The sequence below is a fragment of the Chrysochloris asiatica genome, unplaced genomic scaffold (genome assembly GCF_000296735.1).
Source record: "Chrysochloris asiatica unplaced genomic scaffold, ChrAsi1.0 scaffold00168, whole genome shotgun sequence".
Taxonomy (NCBI): domain Eukaryota; kingdom Metazoa; phylum Chordata; class Mammalia; order Afrosoricida; family Chrysochloridae; genus Chrysochloris; species Chrysochloris asiatica.
Genome location: NW_006408686.1, coordinates 2,998,257 through 3,020,223, shown reverse-complemented (window position 1 = coordinate 3,020,223; position 21,967 = coordinate 2,998,257). Strand labels below are relative to the sequence as shown.

The window sequence follows — 21,967 nt, the reverse complement described above, 5'->3', positions numbered from 1 at the left end:
GTTTGAACCTCAAGGTCAGCAGTTCGAACCCACTAGCCTCTCCTAGGAAACCCTATACAGGGTTGCTATGAGTCTGAACCAATTCGATGAGACTTAACAACAACAGTGGAAACAATGTGATGGCTGGATACCTGGTGTGTGGGGCTATAGGATCAGCTCTGGACTGTGAACCATAAGATCTGCGGTTCAATGCCACTGGCTGCTCCTGGGGAGAATGAGGAAGCTCTCTGCCCCCGAAAAGTTGTACAGCCTCAGAAATCCTATATAGGGTTATTATGAATCAGAATTGACTTGATGTCACTTAACAACAGTAACAACATATATACATATGTACATGGTATGGTGTGCCATTCCTGAGACCTGTAAGATCAAAGCAGACCCAATTTTTTTCCTACTCTGAGTATATTAAACATTTGAAAGAAAACTGTTGTTTTTGTTGTTGTTAATTTGCCATCGAATTGGTTATGACTCATCGCAACCCTGTATAGAGTTTCTGAGGAGCGGGTGGTGGGTTCGAATCTCCAACCTTGCGGTCCAGTGCATTACCCTGCAGTGCCACACCAAGACTCCATATGTCATTGGACTCTTACAGTCATCCTGTCACACACACATCATTCCCATTTTGCAGATGAAAAAGTGAGACTTTATTAAGAGTGGTGAAAAAAACCTTACCCAAAGTCTTAAGGCTAATAGGAGGTAGATCTGGGATTTGACTCTAAGACTACCTGACTTTTAGACGGACGGTAAAAAGCTACACTAATAAGAGGCAACATTTATGGGATATTTTCTATGTGTGTGGCATTGTGCTAAGGGTTGAATCCTATGATCACATTAAACCTTAAACACTGTCTTGTGAAGCAGGTGCTCTTAGAGCGATTTTCAGTTGAGCAAACTTAGGCTCAGAGAACTGAAGAATCTTGCTCAAGTTTACATAGTGGATAGATATCACAACCGGGATAAGAAACTTACAAAGATCTTTGTTTCAGAGCTTGAGCTCTTGGCCACTTTACCGTTGTGGACTGCAATCATCTCTTAACTGATACTCTGCCCGCTGTGATAGCTATCCATTTTGTACATTATTGATAGAGCTAATCTAACCTGAGAAGACATAGGAGAGGAAGGAGCGCTACTTACATGTTACAGTCAAGATGAGGGGTTCACTTTTGCGGTAACTGACTGGGTTGAAGACCTCACACTGATAATCCCCATTATCATTCCTTTCCACGAGGTTGATGGTGAGGGTGCGGTTGTCCTGGGACAGCTTCTTATTATTCCCGAGCCGTAGGATTTGTCCATTGTGGAACCATCTGATGGAAATTTCCTTGTGTTTGGTGTCACACGTCAGGACCACAGGGCCTGTATTTTCTGCGACTGTGACGTTGCTGGCTTTGATGGTGGGCATTGTCAGCTGCTCTGTGGGAAAATAGAGGAGATGACTGTGAGAGGGGGCCTGGGACCGTGGATGTGCTTCCTGGGAGACGGCAGCCAGCTAGCAGACCCCACAGAGGCTGCTCCTGACCCTCTACAGAGATCCTATGTCTGTCCAGATGCTGAAGTGTGAGCACAGGCTGGCCCCTCCCCTCACAAGGCCCTGATTCTGAGGCATCAGAATCAAGACTTCTTCCTAGTCCACCCATCCATCAGTCTTGCCATCAGGTGGAATTTTTCACCTCTTGTGGAGTCCTGGTGTAGCACTGTGGGTTAATGCGCTGAATTGCAAGGTTGGTGTGAACTGCAAGGTTGGTGGTTCAAGCTCATCAGCCACTCCTTGGAAATCCTACACAGCAGGGTCACTATAATTCAGAAATGACTCGACAGCACTTCACAACAACAACAGATGTTTTTGTGACCCTTTCCTAGGATCTCCAGTGACTTTGGAAGTGACCAGGTCCCTCTGTGATAGACAGTTCTCTGTGTGTAGGGAAGCCAGGTTGCTGGGCAGGGCCGCTTAGCATACACATGGAAGGTGTTCTTTTTGTTAATCAGTGTATTAGGGAATAAGCACAGCTGGGTCCACCCTTCACTGTCTTAGAAATGAGAGAGTTTCCAATCTAAAGGATTTCTTCATCTGAAAAGGGTTTTGATTCCAGTCTATGGATTGAATATCAGGTGAAAGAAACCGCAGAGAGAAGGGGTTATGGTTTTGACAAAGAGCTAATGGTATTCTTAGCCCTCTCTACAAACTACAGTGAAACCTGGGAGAACCGGACCTCAATGGAACTGCCTTGTTTTGGGGGGTCTCACCAGTATTCTATAGCTCTTTGTGAGTCACAGACTGATTTTCACCTTACCCAGGTTCCTGCTTTCACAGATTTGACTTCACATACATTTTGACTTTGCCCCTTCTTTCCCATCCAGAGACTCCATGGCTAAGTCTACTTAGGTTTTCAAGTAGGGTTCATGATACACGGTTCATCTTTGTGTTATCACACAACACACACAACTGTGGCTTTCAAGCCAGAACACAGGTTCACATGCGTTGACCCCAAAGCTGGCACTTCCCTCATTTTCCTGTTGTCTCATCTGGTGGGGTTGTGGCTTCGAGATGGGATGAACTTTTTAACATGCTTCGCACTCCCCAGTTCTACCCCAGATGGTGTCAGAACAGGGTTAGTGTGTGAGAGGTAGGCAGCAGAGCTCCTTTGTGCTCTTCACCCCATTGTGGGGTTATATCATCCTCTGGGAGCGTAGTGGTTACGAATTGGGCTGCTAACCTCAGGGTCAGCAGTTCAAAACTACCAGCCCTTCCATGGGAGAAAGATAAGGCTTTCTGCTCCCGTAAAGATTTACAGCTTCGGAAACATTATACAGGGTCACTATGAGTCGGAACCGACTCCTCAGCACACCACCACCACCATCCTCTCAGGAGTCCTGGTGTGGCACCATAGGATAAACACTCAACCACAAGGTCGGTTTGAGCCGCAAAGTTGGTGGTTCAAACCCACCAGCCGCTCCTCGGAAACCCTATACAGGCTCGCTATGAATCAGAATCCACTCCACAGCACTGAACAACAACAACCATCCTCCTCTCATTTCAGAAAACGAATGAGCCTACTCAAAGCTTTGCATCTCCCTCGTACAGAAATGGACATGTTAGTACAGAGAAGTTGACTCTGAAGACACTTCCCATACCATGAAGTCCTCTCCCTCTCCACAAGGCTGTCTGGGGCTGAGCGAGTCTCCTGCCCACACAGCAGGCTAGACCCAAGGTCTGCCCTGAGAACCAAGAGCAGGAAGATGGAACCGTCTCGAGGCTTGTAGCAGGAGGACTCAGGGACAGACTCTGAGATTTTTTTTTCTCCAGAAAACCAACCTCCACTTCAGAGTCCAGCGCTGAAGTTCCAAGATGCCACTTACCAAAGACTGTGATATTGGTGACTGTGGTCCTGTTGAGGCCAGTGGCATTGTTAGAGACATGACAAGTATAGCTTCCAGTGTCATTTACAGTGACTTTGGAGATAACGAGCTGCTGGGTGAATTGCTGGTTGCTCCCATTGATAAGCCAAGAATACTGTGCAGGTGGGTTAGAGGCAGCATAGCAGGTGAGGTTGAGGGTTTCCCCAGGAGTGTAATACAAGTCTGAGGGGGAAATGGTGGGAGTGTCTGGGCCATCTGGAGCAAACAGAATAAAGCCATGATGTGATGTAACCAGAGCGACAGAGTACTGGCCTGATGGGGGCCATAGCATCCCACCAGCCCCACACCATAAATCCCCTTCATTCTCTGAGCACGATTCTGAGGCAGTTGATCCAAGTATTAAACCCTGAGCATGTCAACACAGGGGTAGCCCCCGCTCCCTTCCTTGTCTGGCTGCATGGTTGGGCTTGCCCAGATTTACCAGAGAAAAGTTGTCATGGCCGGCCTAGATGTCAGGGACTGAGGGTCCATGTACTTGGACCTGAGAGGACTGATGTGGCCTGGCTTCTAATAGTGTGGACTTGGGATCAAAGTTACTCACAGAGAACATTCAGGGTGAACGGGCCACTACGGCGGGCACTCACTGGGTTCCAGGTTTTACATTCATAGAGTCCCGATTCATTCCTTGTGACTTTGTTTATAGTGAGGGTTCTGTTGTCCATGGACAGCTCCACCCTGGTACTGTCTGGGAGGCTCTGATTGTTTCTCAACCACACGTAGGTTGTGTCCTGAGTCTCTGGTTCACATTTCAAAGTTACAAGGTCCTTGTTCTCCACAGGGTTGGAGTTGTTGCTGATGATGAAGGGTATGGATAGCTCCTCTATCAGATAAAACAGAGAGATTAGCCCACTTGGTACCTTTGATTCCTGCAAAGGCATCTTTCAATCAGAGTTGGCATTGTATACCTCTCAGCCAACTTGGACTCTTTAAAATATGAAACAGATCTTTATATTATAAGATAAATTCCTGACAATCTGAGTGCTCAGGGAATGCAAGGTCTACTGTTAATCTATCTCTGGGAAAATACACAGACGTCCTCAGATGTTAATTAAAAGCAGCCTTTGGTCATGGAAAGCCAGAGGACTGGAGAACAGAGATCACCCGGCCTCTCTTGGGCTCTTCGCTGATCAGCTGACTACTTGGTTGACCTCAGTTTCCTAATTCGTGCTTGCTGAGGTCCTATGAGCTGCACAGTTCTACATTGTCTAAGCCAGTTGTGTTTAAAGATATCCTAGATGCGAGTAACGACGAGACTTCTAATTATCCTTAAACCTGAGGCTGTGGGACAGCCTGGTCTGGAGATTGGGTGTCGTGGGCAGAAGTGATACAGGGAGAACAGGAGCAAGTTCAGTGATTTTTCTAGTGGTCAGGCCATGGGGCCATAAAATGGGGCAGCTCTTCCTGGTGACTGTCGGTGACTAACAAGGGCAGTAACAAGGGCAGAGCTGAGCTCAAAGAACCATCTAGAAAAGAGTGAAGGGTCTAGTCGGAAGTTGGCAGACTTTGGAAATGAAACTGTTCTCTTGCCCTTGTCTCTTCCCTCAAGGCCAAGGGTAGGTGAGACCCTGTTTATCTTCTACTGGGGAAAAGTGGTGATAGCCTGAGCCTGCTGAGGGTCTGCCTTTCATGGACCATCGGTGTGTAGTAGATTTGGATATCAATTTGACTAAATTTCTTCCATATGTAAAAATTATTATTCATGACTCAGAGATCCAACATCAGTTGCTGACAGGAATATTTCTATATAGAGAATCCTAGAAAATCTTAGGCCAAACTCTGAGGTCCACAGTTGGATCATGGGAAGATACTGACGTCTGTCTGAAATCAAGAACTCCCTGGGTGGGGAGAAACAGGTGATCCTCTTCAGGGGACACACAATTGATGAGAGGGGAATTCTGTAGTATCTTGATATAAAAGGAGAAAAGACATCAAATTAGTAGAAATTGTGTTTTAGTCAATTTATATGTTGGTCAATTTAGAAAAAAGGTTCCTGTCATGAATTCCTGGTGGAGAGTCAGGCAGAGTAGGCAGGCGTCTCTACAGAGGCATGCAGAATACTTTCTTTCCCTTCTTTAGACCGCATGAATGATACCACAACTAGACAACAACAACAAAAACAAATAGAGTGTGATGAAATCGGTCCACTCTGTCTGGTTGATGTCTTGACCAACCTCAGATTCCTCCCCTGGAAACTGCACGTACTGATGTCCCTCCAACTGCACCACTCTACGTTGCCCGGCCCAGCTGTATTATCTCTGAGGCCTCCCTTTTAAAAGTTATCCTACAGATGGTTAAGGATGATAGGTCTTCTCATTTATCCTTCAAGCTAGTGAGATGGGGAAGAAGTACAGCCAGAGTGTTCCTTGGAGGCTAGGATGGCTAGGCTTTGTCTCTCATACTTCAGACATATTGTCAGGAGGGACCAGTCCCTGGAGAAGGACATTATGTTTGGTAAAGTGGAGGGTTGGAGAAAGAGAGGAAGACCCACCCCCCACGAAATGGATTGGCACAATGGCAGCGGCGATGGGCACAAATGTAGCAACGATTGTGAGGTTGGTGCAGGACCAGGCGATGTTTTGTTCTGTCGTGCATAGGGTTGCTATGAGTTAGTACTGACTCAATGGCAGCTAACCACAACAACAAGGAGATGGAGTAGCCTGGCCTGGCGACTGAGTGTCATGAACAACACTCAGGGAGATCAGAAGCAAGCCTGGAGATTAGCCACAGTGACAGTCAACATACACCTGGAGTGGACCAGTGTAAAGAGTGAATCAAGAAGGGTGCGCCAATCCTGCAGGCCTGTCCCACGTGTTGGCATCACTAAGTAGGGACACAGTGGAAACTTGCTCTTCTGGTGACTTGGGTCTTCAGCTCCTTGGAGGAGCTGCTACTTAGACTGATACCTTTGTTTTTTACTATTGCCTGGAAGGGCAAGCCTGGCCACAGGGTTGATGGAAGAGAACAGAACAGTCAGCTGTTAGCAGAAGTCTCTGGGGGAGGGTTAAAAGGTGGCGGAAGCTGTGTAGTGCTGGGCAGTCCCAGCTGGAATGTAGGAGGAGGAAAGTGAGGTGTAGGGAAGGAGCAGACGGAACCAGAAATGCCTGTGGCAGGGATCAGTGGGGGACAAGTGATTTCATAGCCTGGACGTCCAAGAGCCCCTATGCAGCCCACAAGTGGGACCAGAGTCACCATGAGACTGGCATCTGAGGCAGCTTTAGGAACAGGAAGTCAGAGGGAGTACATGAATAATTTATTTTAAAAGGATCAGCACAAAGCTGGTTCCAATGAGGCGGAAGTTAGAAATCTCCCAGATGTGCAGTTTCTCTAAGCTGCTGTACCACTCCATCATCTTTCACATCGACGATGCCTCCTCCCCTCAGTCCACTCTTTCCTGTCTTTGGATTTTGTAGTTGGCTGTCCTGTCTCACAGAACTCATGACCCCTTAAAGAAACGGATCCTGCAGTTTGTGGAAGCTGGCGAGTCACAGATCTGTGGATCAGATACCAGGGTGGAGGTTTCTCCTGACTTTCATGGAAATCAAGGCCTGACAAACTTAAATCAGTGGACCAGGTGATAGATTGCTGCTTCAAGTTCCAAAATCTGGGGGTCAGGTGATGATGAACTGGATGCAGGATCCAGAGTAAGAAGGAGAACTTTGCTGAACATTCATATAGATAGGATGCAACATATACCCTCAAGGAAACTCCCCTTACTGGACCAAGGCACTGCAAGGACGTGAAGGGTGGTAACTAGGGTAGAGGTGGTGACTTGAGTCATTCTTGCTAGCAAGGTGGTGACTAAAAACCCACTAGCAAGGTGGTGACTAAAAATACAGTCTACTTTAATACTGCCTCATTAACATAATGGATTACTAACGTCCAAATGTGACCATAACCACAGGCATAGAGACATATTACAAACGGAGGTGACGACAGCGTTACATAACTGCCAAGTTACATAATTATATAACTGACAAACCTTAGCTATCACCAGCTCCATACACTTTATTTGCATTAGCAGCAAGCTGTCCAATCCCCTTTGTGGGCCACAACTACCTTATTTGCCTAACCCCACCCAGTCACTGTATGGGAATCACAGATTATGGCTGGAAGGACTCTGTTGAATAACTCATTGCACCACAAGGAGGGAGCATGAGCCTCAGTTATGGAGGCTCAGTGGGCTAGGGTAAAGAGCAACGTGGGAGTGTAAATTTAGGGTCTAGTCTCTGAAGAGATTTTAAACCATTCATTCCTAGATTCACCATTCCCCCTGCTTTTTTATTGGCTCTGTTGCAGAGAGTGCAGTGGGGAGTGAGAAACCAAAGTCCTTTATGCTCCACACACACAGAGCACATCAATAAAACAAACACATCAATGATTTCACTCCAGTGCAGGGAGCGTGTGGATCAGCTGCTCTGGGTGGGAACCTGAACAGGCCTGTCACTGACTGATTGTTGAAGTAAGTAATTTCGTTATGGAGTAAAACCAGAATAATTAAATTATTCATTGGCTCTGACATTCTCCCACCCCCTGAGCAAAGTCTCAATTGGGGATGTCTTACGAAGAACCAGTGGCTGCTCTCAGGGTCCACACTTCTAATAAGGTCACTCCAGATGAAAGGACTTCTGGTGTGGTGTTGTAGGATCAGCACTGGACTGCAAACCACAAGGTCGACAGTTCAAGCCTACCAACTGCTCCTTGGAAGTCCTCTCCAGGGTTGCTATGAGTCAGAACCAACTTGATGGCATTTAACAACAACAGCAAGTTGGAAGACGGGTCAGGGTTGTAGCTGCAGACAGACCTTGGTGTGAAACTGATCTCCGGTCATGATCTGTGTGACTCTGATTCAGTATTTTTCCTCTCCATGCCTCAGTTTTCCCTCAGTGAGATCAGAGAAAGGATGGATTGTATCTGGCTTGCAAGACTGTCTGAATTAACCGTGAAATATTCACAATTACCTGACTGCAGTTGGGTATAGAGGAGCTGCCCAAATTGCCAAATGACATCTATGGTTACCCCAACAGGAAACTCCCTCAGATGGAAAAGAACTGTCTGTAGCATCTTCTCCCCTTTTCCTTTCTCCTGAGGATGCTGACCTCCCATTGCTATTGTTGTTGTTAGGTGCTGTTGAGTTGGTTCTGACTCATAGTGACCCTGTATAGCGTTTCTAAGGAGTGACTGGTGAGTTTGAACTGTCAACCTTGCGGTTCAAACCGACCTTGTGGTGCAGTACTTTATCCTTCAGCGCCAGATCTCCCACAGAGCCTTCTAAATCTCTCAGGGCAGTCAGATAATGGCCCAAGACTCTTTTTGATCTGTGGTCTCCAGACTGAGTCTCAGGTGAAGGACTCTGCTTAGTCACTGCCAGAAGATTTCTTAGAGCTGAGCCTGGGCCCAAATCCCAATCAGCCCTGTCAAGGAAGCTAATTCCCAACCCTCAGGGTCACTTGGACAGGGACTAGGGAAGGGACGACCGGGGATTGAGCTTGTTTGTGAGGACCCCAGGAGTCACGAAGTGGTCCAGGGGGGTGCAGTGGTCTGAGTCTTCTCTTCCTGTTGAACTACTTCCCCTCAGACTTTCCTTTTTGTAGCAAAAGTCTGCAGCATCTGGATTCAAGAAGGGAATTCTGACCTAAAAACTCAAACCCCAAGAACGTAATACAGTGGGGGTTATGCACAGAAAAGGGTCCAGGCCTGTCAACCCTTACCTGTAAAGTAGAATTAACCTACCCCACACCCAGATGTCAGAAGGGAATTACTCACTGTATACATGGAACTGTACAGCAGATTTCTCAAGCAGACCAGTTGTCTTTGTTATTTGTAGTGTGTAGGTTCCTGTGTCATTCAGGGTGACATTCTGGAAGAGCAGGGACCCATTGGGGTATATTGTCTCTCTACCGCTGTAGGCAGGCCCTGGGGTATTTGTTTGAGTAGTTACTACATATGCTCCAATTTGATCCTTGGGGTCTAACCTTTCCCCTCTGTACCAGCCATAGATTAAGACATCTACTGGAGGAACGTGGGCAAGTAGAAGAACATCTTTTCCTTCCACAACATTGGCGGGCACTGCTTCAATGAGTTGGGCTGCGATGGGCAGGCTCCAGAAGATGACAAGTGACACTAGGAGGGAAGAGAGAAAAACCTGTCAGCATCTGGACAATCGTGTCTGGATGGAGAGCTGAGGCCCTTGAGTCTGAGCAGGTCTCTTTCAGCAATTGGACATGGGGTGTGCTTCCCAAGGTCAGGGTTACTTGAGTATTTCCTTTTTCTAATACCCTCTCCAGGTGTCTGCATGGCTCACTCGCTCACTCACTGCCCTTGTGTCCCCGCTCCCACTCCTTGGGAGCTGCCTTCCCTGACACATCATCTACAGCCCCTCTGCCCCCACCTTCTGACCTTTCCTGCTCTGTGTTCCCATGGTGATCAACACGCGACATCACATGCAGATCTCTGGTTGTCTGTCTCCCTCGTCCCTAGACATGAGTTCCATGAGGGCAGGGACTTGCCTTGGTCTTGTTGCTAATGTTAAATGCTGTTGAGTTGGTTCCGACTCATAACGACCTTGTATAGGGTTTTCAAAGGAGCTCTGGTAGCGTAGTGGTTACGAGTTGGGCTGGTAGTTTGAAACTATCAGCAGTTCCATGGGAGAAAGATGAGGCTTTCTGCTCCCGTAAAGGTTTACAGCCTTGGAAACCCCATACAGGGTTGCTGTGAGTCAGAACCGACTCCATGGCACACTACCACCACCACCATAGGGTTTTCAAGAGAAGCTCGTGGGTATACTCCTTGTTGTTAGGTGCTGTCAAACCCTGTATAGGGTTTCCAAGGAGCAACTGGTGGGATTGAACTGCCAACCTTGTGGTTAGCAGTCCAGTGCTGATCCTACAGCACCACATCCCTTGTGCTTATGCAAAAAAGCAGTAAAACAGAACAAAAACAGCATAAACCCCAAACCCACTGCTGTTGAGTTGATTCCAGCTCACGGCAATGTTAAATAGCATTTCTGAGACTAAGTCTTTAGGGGAGTGGGCAGCCTCATCTCTCTCCTGTAGACCGACTGGTGGGTTTGAACTACTAACCTTGAACTTAGCAGCTCAATGCCTAGCCCACAGCACCACCAGGGCAGACCTGCAAATATCTGGGGGGGAGGATGAATCAGTGAAGGTTCCTAGGGCTCCCCTCAAGTCCTGGGGCTTCTTTGCCCATTTCTGAGATGGTAGGTAAGTACCATCTGTAGTGTACCTTGTTAAGGCTTTAGAAATCACACTGACCAAAAAAAGAAATTATGTCATGTGATTAGTTTTCAAAATTGATTGTTTAGGGGATGGTTAACTTGGAAAACCCCTAGCAATTGAGGTTTTACAGCCCCTTAAGGAGGTCTGATTGCGTAGTGGTTACGAGTCGGGCTGCCAACCTCAAAGTCAGCAGTTCGAAACTACCAGCGTTCTGCTCCCGTAAAGATTTACAGCCTCGGAAACCCTGTGCAGGGTCGCTACGGAGTCGGAACCGACTCCACGGCACATAACAACAACAACAACAACAGATTCTAGTTCAACGGTATTTCCTGTTGCTGGACCTTCCTCCCCTTCTGTGTTCTCTTCACCGGAGCTCAACTGGGATCTTTCTGCCCCCTCCCAAGCCCCTGACCTGTCCAGGAGATCCCAGTCAGTCCCCATTCTCCCACCCCCCACGATTCCAGGGAATCGTCCGCTCTCACCTGTGAGAAGCGCTCCCTGCCAGGACAGGCGCCCTTTGCTGGGAGCGACTGAGTGGGGCTCCATGAACCTCTGTTTCCTGCTGTTTGCTCCCACGGTGGGGAAGAGCCCGGTTCCAGAAACACTCAGAGTCAGTTGCCCCAGATGCGTGGGCAGTTCTTTTTTCTCTCTGCACCAAGCCTTTTCTTGGGGCGGGAGCTTCCCCAGGTCATGTGGGTTGGGGGCGGGGTATCTTCTTCCCTCCCCTTTCATTCCAGACTGAAGTTCCCTTCCTTTCGGTCTACATTTAGGTTCCCTGAAACTGCTGTTGGCGCTGCCTTTTCAACCTGGATTCTCCCCTCATCCCTCCCGGGTAGTTGGGGTGAGCACAATACTTGGGGCCCCAGCATTTCCCAGAGTTCTGAGTAAGACGCACAGTCAGCAATCCCCTGCAATTCTCTTACAACTCCATTTGGCATTTCCCTTCAGAGCAGGAACCCAGGGCTAATATCAGGACCTCTTGTCACAGGGGAGTTCATGTGGCTGTACCACAGAATTGCCTGTGGGACTTTATAAAGCAGCCAGATGTCGAGGTGATACCCTAGTAATGCAGCTTCAGCAGCTGCATGGGTAATATTGATGATGTCTAATGATCTGTAAGATGGGGCTCCTGCTTCTCAGCCTCTCCTGTGCGCTCAGCTGGTCTGAAGCTCCTGCTAACTGTAGATTCCCACTCTGTGGGTATGGGATGGGCCTGAGAGTAGCTAAGAGGCTCCTAGTGATGCTGATCATACTGACTTGTGGACCACACTTCCAATAGCAAGGCTTCAGGGAGCCCTGTCCCCTGAGCGGATGACCTGCCCACATCAGCATTGATCTCTGCTGTTTCCTGGTCTTGGTCTGTCAGCACCAGACAGAGTCCCTGGGGTCCCCTCACCTAGGGATAATTTTCCTCCGTGACACAGAAACCCATCTGGTACCCAGGTCTTCCCAGTGTTCTCAACTGTACTAGGAAGACTGGATTTACTTCCTGCTTGAAGGTCACATAATGTAACTCAAAAGGTGAAGCTGAGTGAGTGATGGTGGTGAGAGGGACCAACTGTCTATCTCTGGTGTCAACAGCCTGGTCTTCTAGTTCAATGATATTTGGGGAATGAAGGGAGATGTTTCCTGGGTGTCCCTAGAGAGAAGGCTGCTGATAGAAGGTTGGGAATCTGTGAACTTCATATCCTCAGGGAAATGCTTCAGGTAGAGTCTCTACCTGTGGGTTCTGTTTGGTTGAGAGATGACTCAGAGCCTCTCCATGTCCTCCCTGACCATCCTGAGCACCTTCTTTATTCTTCCTAGGTGACTTTTCTGTAGCCACCCTGTCTTTCCCCAGAGATGGGCCCAGGTCTCAGGAAGGAGGGGGCAGGACAGAGTAGACATGTAGAGGGACCCGGAAAGATCTGTTGGAACAATGCATGGAAACCAGGCTCTGTCCATTTCTACCTCCTGAGCCAGCAGCCACAGTGACTCTGGAAATCCTGTCCTGTGTTATGTCTCCCTCTGGAGGGCCTGAGGAGATCTGGTGTCTGGTGGCACCCCAGGGACACTGATCATGCTCCAAATGGTGTGACCTGGTCCTGACTCTGTACAGAGTTGGGCTCTGATGTTCAGGCTGAAGGGCATCCCCAGGTCCTGTCCACTGTGAGTTCACTGTAGGCTGCCCCAACTCCACTCAAGTAGAGTGAGCCCAGAGAGAAAACATGAGTTGTTCAGAGGACCCATTTCCAGCATCTAGAGGCCCTTTCTCCCAGGTGGATGTACTGCCAAGGAGGAACTTTCTGTCTGGTTTAATGGGAAGAGGCTGCAGGAATGGGAATTGACCTGGGAGGCTGGTCCCCAGTGTTCTGTGTTTCCGTCCATCACAGCACCATGATCATCTGTGTCCCTGTCTGTCCTTCACTAGAGACCTCTCTCTACACAGGGCCTGGGTACTGGAGCATCTCCCACCTGAGACTTTGGGATCCTACAAGGTTTCTGTGAGTGGGGTGGATGGGAGGCCCTTGTGGGTCTTTAGCCCCTCAGAGTTGGAAGGAAAGGGGGACCCTGTGCTATCCTGTCCCCAGTCAGCATGGAGAGTCCCCTTCTTCCCCAAGACTCCTTGTGGCTATTGAGATGGTTCAGGAAATTTGAGCCAGGTATTTCCACAGACCAGGGGTCCTTGGTGGGGAGTTGTAGCCTGCCATATTTTTGTGGTCACTCACAAGTTAAAGATCTAGGTGGGTGAGTCTGTTATCTGAGAGCTAATTGGACCTAGAAGTCCTGAGATGTGATGCTGTAGGATCAGAACTGGACTGCTAACCAGGGTCGGTGGTTCAAACCCCACCAACTACTCCTTCGAAACCCTATGTAGGGTCACTATGAGTTGGATCTGACTGGACGGCACTTAACAACAACTGGGTCTGAGTTCTCACTGTTAAGAGGCCCTTGACCTTCCTCCTGACATTTTGAGGAGTCAAGGCCCTATGTCCCTGGGACAGTAGGGGACACTTGCTGGCTTCCTCCTGTGTGGACGGCAGTGCCCTTGTGTCTTGATGGAATATGTTCTGACCTTCAGGAATTAACCCTGAAGTCAATTTGCTTTGTAGCTCGTCCTCCTCTATTTAATGAGTATTTATTGAGCATCTGTTATGTGTCAGGCCTTGGGCTAGGCACTGAGATTCCATAGTTTACAAGACAGATGTGTTTGGAATGAAGGAGGGGATGATAATGGCTGCGAAGGCCGAGTGTCTGAACTGTTCTGGAGATCCTAGGGAGATCCTCTGAGAAGTGACCTTGTGACTGAGTTTTGAACATGAATGAACATCATCAAGCGAAAAGTGGAGAGTGTGGATGGGAGAGAATGGCCTTCAGGTGGGTAGCCCTTGACTGGATGAAGAAACTGACAGAGTCCAGTGTGGGCGAGCTGGAGAGTGAGGAGGACTGTGGGCCGAGGTGACAATGGTGAGACCCAGGGCCTGCTGGGCGGTGGGCAATGGTGAGAGGGGCAGTGGTGAGAGGGGCAATGGTCCTCTTTGACAGAGGGTAGTGCAGGTCTTTAGGCTGTGGATAACTTTGCCACCCTCTGGTGGACAATTAGAAAAGTATGTTGTTGTTAGGTGCCATTGGGTCAGTTCCGACCTACAGAGACCTGTGCATATTGCTGTAGAATAAGCACTGGACTGTTAACTACAAGGTCAGCAGTTCAAACCCACTGCCTGCTCCTTGGAAACCCTATATAGGGTCACAATGAGTTGGAACCAACTCCACCGTACTTAACAACAACAATACACAACAGGACGAAACACTGCCTGGTCCTGCACCATCCTCACGATCATTGTTGTGCGTGAGTCCATTACTGCTGCCACTGTGCCAGTCCATCTTGTTGGTGGTCTTCCTCTTTTTCGCTGACCCTCAACTTTACTAAGTATGTTGGTCCCTCTTGATAACATGTCTGAAGTATGAGAGATGAAGTTTTGCCATCCTGACTTCTAAGGAGAATTCTGCCTGTACTTCTTCCAACACATATTTTGTTGTTGTTCTGAAAGTCCATAGTACTTTGAATATTCATTTCCAACACCATAACTTAAATGCATTGATTCTTCTACCATCTTCCTTATTCATTGTCCAACTTTCACACACATACGAGGCTACTGAAAATATCATGGCTTGGGTCAGGTGCACTTTAGTTCTCAACCTGACATCTTTGCTCTTGAGCACTTTAAAGAGGTCTTGTGCAGCAGATTTTCCTAATGTAATATGTCATTTGATTTTTGACTGCTACTTCCATGAATGTTGATGGTGGATCCAAGCATAAAGAAGTTTTTGACAACTTTATTTTTTCTCCATTTATCATGATGTTATTGGCACAGTGGGGAGGACTTTTGTTTTCTTTACTTTGATATGCAATCCATACTGAAGGCTGTGGTCTTTGATCCTCATCAGTGAATATTTTAAGTCCTTTTTGCTTTCAGCAAGCAAGGTTGTATCATCTACATATCACAGGTTGTTAATGAGTCTTCCTCCAATTTCGATGCCATGTTCTTCATATAATCCAGTTTCTTAGATTATATGTTCAGCATACAGATTGAATTAGTATGGTGAAAGAATACAACCCTGGTGCACACCTTTCCTAATTTTAAATCATTCAGTGTCCTCTTGTTCAGCTTGAACAACTGCCTCTTAGTCCATGTATAGGTTCCTCATGAGCACAATTAAGTGTTCTGGAACACCCATTCTTTGCAGTGTTATCCATAGCTTGCCATGATCCACACAGTTGAAAGCCTTTGCACAGTCAATAAAGGACAGGTAAACAGGTTTCTGGTATTCACTGCTTTTAGCTAAGATCCATTGGATGTCAGCAATACACTCTTATGTATTCATTCCATCTTCTTTTGATGCTTTCTGCATCATTTAATATTTTGCCCATAGACTCCTTCAATATTGCAAAGTGAGGTTTGCATTTTTTAAATTCCTTCAGCTTGAGAAATGCTGAGCATGTTCTTCTCTTTTGATTTTCTAGCTCTAGGTCTTTGCACATTTCATTATATTATTTGACTTTGTCTTCTTGAGGTACCCTTTGAAATTTTCTGTTCATCTCTTTTACCTCTTCATTTCTTCCAATTGCTTTAGCATCTCCACACTAGAGAGCAAATTTCAGAGTCTTTTCTGACATCCATTTTGGTCTTTTCCTTCCTTCTTGTCTTCTTACTGACCTTTTGCTTTCTTCCTGTATGATGCTCTTGATGTCATCCCACAACATTTCTGGTTTTCGGTCATTAATGTCTAATACATCAAATCTATTCTTTAGATGCTTTCTAAATTCAGGTGGGATATATTCATGGTCATACTTTGGCTCTCGTGAACTGGAAATATCCATTAACAATTAGAACATGCAACGTGTGAGGTACGAATCTAGGAAAATTGAAGGTTGTCAATTAGATTGTCAACACATATAGGTTGATATCCTGGGCATTAGTGAGCTGAAATAGACTTGTATTGCCCATTTTGAATCCTTCAATCATATATGTTTACTATGCTAGGAATGACAAATTCAAAACTATAGAAAGAAAAATTATAAGTAACTAAAAAAGTATTGTGAAATTCACATAACATATAGTGGTTAGATGAATATTAGACAAAATTAGATTTTAGGTCAAAATATGTTGCAAAAGACAAAGAAGGACAATGTCAAACATGTCAATTCATCTAACATGTAGAACAATTATAAATATATGAGGGGGCTTAAAAAAGTTTGTGGGAAATTTGACTTAAAATATAGTGGTACTTTTTGAAGTCTGCTTGTATATTCACCTATTAAGAGAGACTCAAAATACATAAAGTAAAAATTGACAGAATAGAAGTGAGGAATAGACAGTTCTACCATATTAGTTGGAGACTTCAACTCACCACTTTCAATAATGAATAGAATATCTAGACAGATGATTAATAAAGAAATAAGGACTTGAACAGTAGTAATGCTCCCGAGACCCTAATAGAACACTCCACCTAACAATAGCAGAATATGTAGTTTTCTCCAGTGCACATAAAGTATTCCATGGGAAGACCATATGTTAGGGTCTGAACACAGCTCAGCACGTTATAAAAGACTAACATCATTACAGAGTATTTTCTCTGACCACAGTGGACTAAGACTATAATACAATAACAGAAGACGACCTGGGAAATTCACAAATATGTGGAAATGAACAACACACTATGAAACCACCAACTGTTTAAAAAACTTGCAAGGAAAAATAGAAAATATTTTGAGTTGAGTGAAAATGAATGCACAATGTACCAAATTTATGGGACAGAGTGAAGGTAGTGCTCAGAAAGGAATTTATAGCTATAAAAGTTTTACATTAAAAGAGAAAAAAGAGTACTTCTAGCAAGATGACAGACTAGGCAAACAGGCTGCCCAGATTCTCTTCAACAAAGGCACAAGAGACTGATGATAATCCTGGGACCCTAAGTATCAGAGGAAAGGATAGAGATGTGGACCAAATACCAACTGAGAGAAGAAGCTGTACAAAATAGTGAACAAGGAGACAAACAGGGTGGTAAATTGTCAGTTAGTCTGACACAGCACAGCCAATTTGAAGTTTTGCAAGTAATGTTCTGATTGTGACAGAGCTACCTTTACTCACAAGTGCACATACTGGTGGCTAGTGACCTAGAAAACAACCATGCCCACACTGTCCAGCCATAGCTGCACCTCTTAAGCCCCACTCGTGGGTTGAGGACCACTACCACTTCTGAACCCCTGATCACAGTTCCACCCATCCTTGACTGCTTTACAAGAACAGTGAACAGAGAACTGCACACACACAAACACACACACACACACACATCCTCTAACACACCCATAAAAAGAGAATTGGTGAGTGACAAATTCTGCCAACCCACCTCACTTGGATATATCAAAACAATATAAAGCAAAGCAAAACAAGACAAACTTGGGCAAAATACACCAACATAAATCACCAATTAAATATAAATACACCACCACCATCATGTCTCAGAGAAAATAGACAACCTCAGTTCACATGAAAAAATAAGACACAGTAGCTCAAACATGTTAACAAAATCCAGAGCCAGAAAACTTTCCTGCAGAAGAAATGGCATTGGAACTATGTGATGAAGAATTCAAAAGGATAATATTTAGGTACCTTCAATGGATGGAGAGAAAGATTGAGGAAATTGTAGACAAAAATCAAGTAAAACACAGACAAAGCTCTAGCAGAATCCAGGAAAACACTACAAGAACAAACTGATAAAATAAGTAGACAATTAGAAACTGTATGTAAACAGCAAATAGAAATCCAGAAGATCAATACTAAGATTTCAAAAACAGATAACTTAATGGATGGGCAAAGGATAGAATTGAATCAACAGAGGACAGAATTAGGGAGATTGAAGATACATCTCTCAATACTAGTCTGCTAGTGGAACAACCAGAAAAAAGAGTGAAAAAAAAAAAAAAAATGAAGAAAGCCTAAAAATTATGTGGGACACCATCAAGAGGAATAATGTATATATGATCAGAATACCAGAGTTGGAATAGATTAAAAAAAAAAAAAAAGTTCAGAGAAAATTGTCAAAGATTTGTTGGAAGGAAGCCAGTGGTGGTGGTTGTTATGTGTGTGGAGTCCGTTCCGACTCATAGCGACCCTGTACAGGGTTTCCGAGGCTATAAATCTTTACGGGAGCAGAAAGCCTCATCTTTCTCCCGTGGAACAGCTGGTAGTTTCGAACTGCTGACCTTGCAGTTTGCAGCCCAATTCGTAACCACTACACTATCAGAGCTCCTTGGAAGGAAACCAGTAGAGCCCTCAAAAGAAAATCACCAAGCCATATCATGATCAGACTTTTTAAAACTAAGGACAAGAAAACAACTTGAAAGTAGTTTAGGAAAAATGAAGTTACCTATAAAGGAGAACGAATAAGACTAAGCTTTGAGTTCTACACAGAAACCATGTAGACAATAAGGCAATGAATGGCATATATAAAGCTCTGAAAGGAAAAATAAAAGTCAACCAAGAATTATATAACCAGTGAAATTGTCCCTCAAATACGACGGCAACAGTAGTCATTTTCAGATAAACAGAAACTAAGAGAATTTTGAAAACCAGACCAATCTTACAAGAAATGCTAAAGGGAGATCTTTAGACCTATAAACCACAATGACAAACAATAATCTGAGATTAATACACATGACAATGTCACCCAGAAGCCAACCCAGATATAGAAGTATCTGAACCAACAGGAAGAGATCCATATCTGTACCCATTCCAAAGAAAGGTGATCCAACAGAATGTGGAAATTATTTAACAATATCATTAATAATACAGGCAAGTAAAATTTTGCTGAAGATAATTCAACAGTTGAAGCAGTTCATTGACAGGGAACTTCCAGACATTCAAGCCAGATTCAGAAGAGGAACTAAGGATATCATTGCTGATGTCTGATGGACCTTGGCAAAAAGTATGTTATGTATATATATTAAGTGCTGTCAAGTCCATTCTGACTTATAGGGATCCTGTATAGGGTTTCCAAGGAGCGACTGGTGAATTTGAACTACTGAACTTGCAGTCCAAACTGACCCTGCAGTCCAGTGCATTATCCTGCAGTGCCATACCAGGACTTTTTGGTAGAGAATAAATACCAAAAACTCTGTTTACTTGTGTTTTATCGACTATTTAAAGGAATTTGACTATGTGGATCATAACAAATTATTGATAATTTCCCAAAGATTGGAAATTGCAAGAGCAGTGTGTTGTGTTCATTCAGAACCTGTACATAGATTACAGGGGTAGTCATTCAAACAGAACAAGGGGATAGTGAGTGGTTTAAAATCAGGGTTGTATCCATTCACTATACCTCTTCAATTTGTATGCTGAGGAAATAATCTGAGAAGCTGGATTATGTGAAGAAAAATGTGGCATCAGGATTGGTGGAAGGTTCATTAGCAACCTGCAGTATACAGATGGCACAGTATGACTTGCTGAAAGTGAAGAGGACTGGAATGACTTATGATCAAAGACTTCAGTATGGATACACCTTAATGTAAAGAAAACAAAAATCCAATACATAACATCACAGTAGATGAAGAAAGATGGAAGTTGTCAAGGATTTCATTTTACTTGGATTCACATTTAACACCCATGGAAGCAGCAGTCAAGAAATCAAATGATGGCATTGCATTGGGCAAATTGACTTCTAAAGAACTCTGTAAAGTATTGAAAAGCAAAGATATCATTTTAAGGACTAAGGTGTGCCTCGTATTTTCAATTCCTCATATACCATAAATTTCTAAAAGAACAAATTTATTTTGGGAAAAAAGAATAAGCAGAATGCTCCTCAGAAGTGAGGACGATGAGACTTCATGTACTTTGGACATGTTATCAGGAAGGATCAGTTCGTGAAGAAGGACATCATGCTTTGTAAAGTAAAGGGTCAGTGAAAAAGAGGAAAGAACTCAACAGAATGGATTGATACAGTGCTGCTATGATGGGCTTGGAGTTCTGGTGTGGCATTGGGGGATAATGCACTGGGCCTCAAGGTCGGTTTGAACCACGAGGTTGGTGGTTCCAAGTCACCATGTGCTCCTTGGAACCCCTATGCAGGGTCGCTATGAGTCGGAACTGACGTGACCGCACTTAACTACTAGCTAACTATGATGAGCTTAAACATAGCAGCACTGGTGCAGGACTGGGCAGGATTTTATTCTATTGTACGCAGGGTTGCTATGAATCAAAATCGACCTGATAACGTCTAACAAAAGCAAGAGCAAAGTAAAATAAATCTACAATACTGCAAATAGGGAATGAGAGATATCAATTTGTAAATAAGAAAAGCTACAGTGTAGAAAGAGGGAAGAAATAGTGCAATTATAGAGCTTCCAAATGCAGAGGAAGTCAAGATGTGTTTAAGATAGAACAGACTGTTTTAAACTTGGGAAGAGACTAATAAATTGCAGGGTAACCTCAAAGAAAATCAATAAACCTTCTCAAAATCAAAAAGGGTAAAATCATAAAGATTCTGTAAACACTAAAACAAAAACAATGAAGGAAATGATAAGAAAAACCCCAAATGAAATGAACTCATAACAAGAAAGTATGTGGAACAAAGAAACGATCAGCATCGCAAAAAACAAGAACAAAAATAAAACATACAGCAAAATGACTTCAATCGGTTTATACCTATTGATAATTACACTGAATATAAATGGAATCAATGTACCAGTCAAGAGATAGAGAGTAGCAGAATGAATAAGAAAACAGTATACATCAACATGCTTTCTGCAAGAGACTCACAGTAGGCACAAAGACAATAATAGACTAAAAGTCGAAGCGTGGAAAAAATATATCAAGCAAATGGCAATCAAAAAAGAGTAGGAGTGGCAATATCAGTTTTTGATAAAATAGACTTTAAGGTAAAATCTACCATAAGAGAAAAGGATAAAGAACTGTACTCTGAAAAAAAGTGATAAACCTAGAAGAGATGGACAAATTTCTAGAAAAACAGTACTTACCTAAACAAACATACACTGAAATAAAAAAAATTGAACAGACCCATAACAAAAGAAGAAACGGAACAGATCATTTAAAAAACCTTCCCCAAAAGTCCTTGCATAGATGGCTTCATTGGCAAATTCTACCAAGCATTCAGAACAGAGCTGACAACAATTCTACTTTGAAACCATTCCAAATATATAAGATACAATACTGCTCAATTCACTTTATGAATTTGGGTATCACTGGTACCCAAACCAGGTCCAAACATCACTAGAAAGAAATTTTTTTAAAAAATTGAAACACCAGGGATACTGGCCTATAATTGTCATGATCCACGCAATCGAAAGTCTTTGCATATTCAATTTAAAAAATTGAAATCTTTCAAGAAAGTGAGGCAGCACAGGAGACACTCACTGATCTATGGCAAGAAATTTGGAAGACAACTGTCTGGTCGACTGATTGGAAGAGATCTGTATTTGTGCCCATTCCAAAGAGAGGTGATTCAACAGAATGCGGAAATCATCAGACAATATCTTTGATATCCCATGTGAGTAAAGTTTTACTAAAGGTAATATAGAAATGACTGCAAACATACATTGACAGAGAACTTCCAGAGGTTCAAGCCGAATTCAGAAGAGGTTGTGGAACAAGGGATATCATTGCTGATGTCCGATGGATCTTGGCTGAAAGCAGAGCATATCAGAAAGATGTTTAACTGTGCTTTATTGACTACACAAAGGCTTTTGATTGTGTGGATCATGACAAGCTATGGACAACATTGCAAAGTATGAGTATTCCAGAATATTTAATTGT

The 21,967-nt window shown here is 44.3% G+C and overlaps 1 protein-coding gene across 1 annotated transcript in view; it reads right to left on the bottom strand.

Moving 5' to 3' along the window:
• LOC102811174 (carcinoembryonic antigen-related cell adhesion molecule 5-like) overlaps window positions 1-21,967 on the bottom strand; it is a 112,429-nt gene that overhangs the window by 14,658 nt on the left and 75,804 nt on the right. Inside the window, 4 exon segments of the mRNA XM_006871508.1 lie at window positions 1,021-1,036; window positions 1,142-1,413; window positions 3,358-3,612; window positions 3,959-4,236. Of these exon segments, the coding sequence (XP_006871570.1) occupies window positions 1,021-1,036; window positions 1,142-1,413; window positions 3,358-3,612; window positions 3,959-4,236 (821 nt within the window).